Here is a 6,000-nt window from a genome sequence, read left to right on the forward strand (position 1 = left end):
CACTACCTGTGCTTTGATGCGGGAACTGAAAAATAGTTTCACAGATGAAAGCGTACCTGGGGGAAACTGCACTGGTCATCCAGTATGCGCAGTATCCCATGAGGCTTTGCAGCAATGAGGTCAAGGCATGCCTGGTTGTTGCCAAAGGAGTGTTGCTGCCACTCGATCTGCTCCCGCATGTATTCCTCCTATGCAGAATAATGGAATTATTTAGATATTTGTCAAATTATTTTTTAAATAGAGTGGAAATAGAGTGAACAATGTATGCTGCCTGCTTGCATGCACTGTGAAATCTGCTGCTGAGATCTCACAGGACTGGCGAGAGTGGTGATGCAGCGACTCAGCTGGGTCCTTTTTGCTGATACAGAAAATTTTCAAACAAGAGAGGAAATATTGTTATCTGTGGGCTGGTATCGATCCGATACTGATACCAACTTGAGATCAATACTACTGATATTTTGGATCAATATTGAGCTTAAAATTGCTTTTCTGAGTATTTCTTTATGCAAATCGCTGTGAATCAAGAACAGACGAAAAAAACGATGTTTGAAAAATAGCCTATTTGTGACATAGCTCGCTGTTTTGAGCTCTCAGTAAAGAGAAGGGGAACGAAACTAGGTTGCTCTATGCCACATGTGTCAAAGGCCCGGGGGCCCTCGGGTAATTAAATCCGGCCCTCCAGATCATTTTATTTTATTGTTAATAATGGCCTGATGGTATCTTCCAACTTGTATAATTTTGACAAAATATATTTTTATGGAGAATAAAATATTGAAAGTTATTTAATGTTTAAGTAGATTTATTCTGGGATGATAGTCCTGCCTTTATATTCATAGTAATGTTAAAAAGTTATGCTTTTAAAGTTTTAAAAATTTAGTTTTAGTGTTCAATAAATCCTTATCCTGTTTTGCCCGCGCCCTAATGTGTGTTTTGTTTTTTAGCCCTCTGTGCCATTGAGTTTGACACCCCTGCTTTATGCCAACAGTCCCGCCAACAACCCAGAGGCGAATTTCTAACTCCACTCTGCTGACACTATATCCTAGAAAACGTCACAAGTTTTTTTTTTATTATTTGGGCTTAAAATGGCATAATCATAAATAAAATATCACTGGCCTTTACAATAAATCAAAAGATGATCTATTGTAAAAGCGATGGAGTGGAACTTAAAAAGGAAACAATCTCAGTGACATCCCTGACCTGCTCTTCTTGGAAGACGACTTTTACAAAGTAGAACTGCAAAGTTTCGTTGGCGTAGTTGATACACAGTTGCTCGAAGCTGTTCACCTGTAGCTCCTGAAGGGCAACAGAGACAGGGACACGAGGGATTGTTAGCTCAGACTGCGGTGTGATGACTAAAAGAGACTGCTGCATTGTTTTGACCTCGAATCCATATATGTCCAATATGGAGATGGAGAGGGCTTCAGTGCGAGGGTAGACCCGTCCGTTGATGCGCTCCGTCAGCCAACTAAACAGCAGCGAATACAGGATCTTGGCAACAGCATCTCTATGAGAAACACACAATGAGGTTTCTATGGAAACAGAAAACCCGGTTCCTATGGAAACAGAGGACATCTGAAAAATCTCTCCCCCAGCCCTGATGTCCTTTGTCCTCACATGCCTCCACCAAAGATTGGAAGGGAATATCAAAGACTCCTTTTTCCTCCCTCTAAAGCCTCCTGGTATGATTTTTAAAAGAGGGTTAAAAAAAGACTAAGAACTTCAAAAGACCTCAGAGAAAACAGTCAGACAGGCTGCTGTTGTAAGTTTTTCTAGGAGGAAACAGGTGGATTGTGTTTAACCTCACAGGTACTTTACTTCACTCACTCCCTCACCTGGCATCCACAGCACTCTCCACCGTCAGCGGTGTGTAGATCTTCTCCCTCACTGTATCCTGGGGGGGAGGCAAACACACTTCCTATCTAGCAACATCACCCATATCTGTAGTTGTATAATATTCTCAAAAAGGTCAAATAAATGTGTGTGTGTGGGGGGATAAGAGTGTGATGCAGTTGCAGGTTTGCTCACTGTCATCTTGAAGGTGATGGATTTCTGCAGGCTTTCCGGTGAGACCTGCAGCAGCTCAGCCACCACCCTGATCTCCTGAGCACTCACCACCGACGCCACTTCCTCCCCCTCAGCCTCCAAGGACACACACATTCACAGGAAGCCACAATCGTCCATCATTACCACTGTCTATCAGCATTATCATTACCATTCAGCTGTGAAACTGAATGGAATTATGTAGCATGTGTGTGTGCGTGCGTGCATCATTTACAGAGACCTGATGTGGCTCGAAGTAGGTGTTCCCCAGATGAAGGATTGACGACAGAAGCCTGTAGATGCCATTCTGCTCCTCTGGAGTGAAACACAGGATGTCCATGGCACTCAGCAAACGCCTGAAGTCCTCCCCATCATCCTTCCCCTCTATGGTGCAGTTCCCTCCCTACAGATGTAAACACGTTGTACTGATACCAACATAATTACCCTCACTTTGTGTAGCTCTGATTAGACGGGAACTTCTCAACCACTCTCAGTCAGATTTTTTTCTTTTTTGCCGTTCTTCCAGGGATCTGAGTCTTCTAATACTGCAGCGATACAGAAATTCCCCTTTATGGTTTTTTTCTACAATATGACATTACTGCAAAAATACACCAAACATCCAAATTCAACTAAAGATATCTATAGATATATATATATATATATATACATACGTCTCATATACATACATGTATGTGAGAGTTTATCTCTTCTGCTATGTGTGTATAAGAGTTTTGCTTCCCTGTATTTTGTGCATTTTCTTTTTGTTTTGCCGCTTCTACGACTGAATTTCCCTACGGGGATAGATAAAATTGATCTTAACCGGAATAAATATTTATGCGTTTTATATAGAAATATATTAATCATTGTGATTATTGACAGCAAAGAAGGTACACTGTATGTTCTATCTGCACAGCGAAAACACAAAATATTACCGAGTATTTTCTTGTAGTTTCTAGTTTGAGTATCTTTTTATACTTGATATAAGACAGAATTAACTTAATAGTAACTTTTCAGTATGATGTAACAAGTTATTTTAGGACAATAAATCTTAATTATATTACTGAGTAATTTAATCTTGAAAATATCTTATTTTAGGTAATATCTCTCATAAAATACGTTTTTTACTCATAATTTATTTACTTAATTAACATATTTTGATAACTTTATCCTAATTTATTTTAGTTCTGTAGAGTTAGAAGTGAGGGGATGGTTGGGGTCAGGAATTCTAGGTGTAAGTGAGGCTGATCTTTTATAGATTTACCAGCATTTATTCCTTTTCTTTTTTTTTGCTGGGGTTGTGAGGGTCTGTAAGCTAACCGGAGAAAGTGTAAAGGAATTCTGGGATATCGAAAAAGAGTTACTTCCCTAATTAAAATCCCACCCATAACCCAGCGCTGCAGAAAATATGTTGCAAAAATGACAAAGGCTTTTCTAGTTTAGCTAAAAACTGCATAATCATAATTAAAAGACACATTTACAAAAGATACAAATATAGTTGGAGTGGGAATTTAAAGACACAATATTTCCAACTAAATATGGGTTTTTATAGTACATTTCAAGATTAAATTCTGTCTTAAAAAGGTTAGGACTTCACAACACTATTATTTTTTGACAAATTCAACAACATCTTATATTCTTTTAACCCACTTTGAGAAGAAGATTTTTTCTAGTGTATTGTTTAAAAAAAATGTTTTAAACTAAACAGTGGAAAGCATAAAGTTCTGGCAAATGGTGTTGCTAGTGCATAAATCCATAGCAACACTGACACTTAACAATATTAAGCTGCTGAAAAGATGATGCTTTTATTCACAAAAACACCTTTTCATCCTTTGAGACGTTTGCAAGTTTACATTGTTAGCTCTGATAATTCGGATCCTTGCATAATTAGCTCCTACATAAATGTCTGGTCAGAGAGGCATAGCAATTATTTTGTAGAACCTTAAGTACACACAGGCGACTCAAAGAAATGCAAAAGCTCTGCCAACGTACAGGAAATGAAGGGTAAAGACAAAGGATATTTAATGAAGTGTATAAAGACTTGAAAACTGGAGAGATGTGATCAGCTCTCCTGGTTAAAGCTCTGGCAGCGGCGTTCTAAATGAGACGTGGCTTTTAACAGTCTTATCAGTCAGAGGGTCAGTGTTATAATTATATTCAATTAAATTAAGAGAAAAAAAAGGATTGAGCATCTTGATATATATAAATGATGTCCTGTCAAGAACACGTTGGATCTTTCAAACACGCCGCCCCCCATCAGTCTGTGAAAGGAACAGCCTTCAGTCATTCTGTCATGGGTCACTTCTCTGTTAATGCTCCTCGTGGCTTCATCCAGACGCAGCTTCAACACTGACAGAAACACTCACGTGCACCGTCTGCCCCACGCGTGCGTCTGAACACTACGTTAGGCAAAGCTGGCTGTAATATAAATCCAGTGTGGGGTAATAAAGTTGTCAAAAGCAGTTTCTTCCTAACAATATCATGTCGTATCACTGTGACAAATCATAGGAACGTGCGGAGCATGCAGTGGTTGTTTAAAACTCAGCAGATGGGGCATGAAAGCCTCACTTTCATTCAGCTTATTGAGAAGCATAACCATATCAATATCATTATTGTACAGTCGAGTACACTAAGGAGTCTGAAGGTTGAAAAAATGTGTGCATATCTGAAAGCACAAACACTTTCAAGCATTGTGTCTGTTAAACATACAACATGAATGTAACTAACTTATTTTTTCTTACGGACAGAATTAAATGGGAGGAATTGAAGCAAAAGTATAAGCCATTGACCTTGGTCTTCTTTTTTAGAGAGATGTCTGAACCTACAATTTTAAAATTCAGCGCTCTACAAATTTCCCAGAAGTCCAATCCTTTGAATGCGTTGAATTCGAAGGATTTTTTATGTGGAAAAAATGTATTTTAATTTATTTTTTATTCACCAACCAAGTTGTCATCATCAGAACACAACTGATACATAAATTGTCTTTGTGAAATGTTCTATTACATTTTTTAATCTGTTGTCGTTTATACAGAAAAAGTAGTAAGCATCATGTTCGAATTGCTTTTAAAATCCAGAGCAATGGATTGTCCTGCTACAAAACATTATATAGTAATCCCCCCTTATTTGCAGGTCTTAGGGACAGGAGTCATCGACGAATATGGAGAACCCACCCCAACTCTGTCCTATCCCACCCCCTGCAGCCAAAGAATGTCCATTACCGATCCATTCTCCTCCTGATTATGCTTTGTAAAAAAAATAAAAATAAAGAGCATTGGAGTATTGCGCTCTGCCATGCAGAGATACACCTCAGCACCGCAGCACCTCCTTCGGACGCCAAAATTTCATCCAAGCATCTTGAGTTATCAAGAGTTTTTGTGACGAACCGGAAGAGTCACGTGACTGAAAAAAAATCAGCGAATACACGAAACTGCAAACAAAGAAACATGAATATGCGGGGGCACAATAGTTTTTTAGCAGTTAGGGAGTACGAAGGGAATTCAGACATAGCCCATGAGTACAGGACTGGGAGACCCCTTCCTACTCATGTTCCAACAGGAAGTACCCTCTGGCTCTAAGAAGCCAAAATCCCATAGACTTCTATTGAGAAATAGACAACTGTTAGTCATTACATTTGTCAGGATAACCATTCTTTCTCTGATACTTTATTTGTAACATGTTTTTGCTAATCATATATATTTTTTCACGATATTTATCTTTAGTGTGAGTTATTCAAGTTATAAACTGACCAAACAGATGCCTTAATGAAAGTATGTGTTCTCACGTCAAACCTTCCAAACAAATGATTGACAAATTCTGCCAAGTCTGCTTTCAAGTATGAACTTCCAACAAGCTCACTCCTGATTGGCGAGAGTGGTTGCCTTAGAAATGATTACTCAGACTGGTTTGGACAAATCATCACTTACTGACAATTTCTGGCTCCAATAGAGCAACGTCCATATCACA

The 6,000-nt window shown here is 38.8% G+C and overlaps 1 protein-coding gene across 1 annotated transcript in view; it reads right to left on the reverse strand.

Annotated features, from left to right (window-relative positions):
- The window catches only part of myo15ab (myosin XVAb), a 67,150-nt gene that overhangs the window by 42,204 nt on the left and 18,946 nt on the right, over window positions 1–6,000 (reverse strand). The window contains exons 20-25 of the mRNA XM_036211869.1: window positions 2,282–2,443; window positions 2,026–2,139; window positions 1,833–1,891; window positions 1,381–1,504; window positions 1,198–1,293; window positions 57–188 (exon numbers count right to left, since the gene is read on the reverse strand). Of these exons, the coding sequence (XP_036067762.1) occupies window positions 57–188; window positions 1,198–1,293; window positions 1,381–1,504; window positions 1,833–1,891; window positions 2,026–2,139; window positions 2,282–2,443 (687 nt within the window). The remainder of the gene's footprint in view (window positions 1–56; window positions 189–1,197; window positions 1,294–1,380; window positions 1,505–1,832; window positions 1,892–2,025; window positions 2,140–2,281; window positions 2,444–6,000) is intronic.

The sequence above is a fragment of the Oryzias melastigma genome, linkage group LG1 (genome assembly GCF_002922805.2).
Source record: "Oryzias melastigma strain HK-1 linkage group LG1, ASM292280v2, whole genome shotgun sequence".
In the NCBI taxonomy this organism is placed as follows: domain Eukaryota; kingdom Metazoa; phylum Chordata; class Actinopteri; order Beloniformes; family Adrianichthyidae; genus Oryzias; species Oryzias melastigma.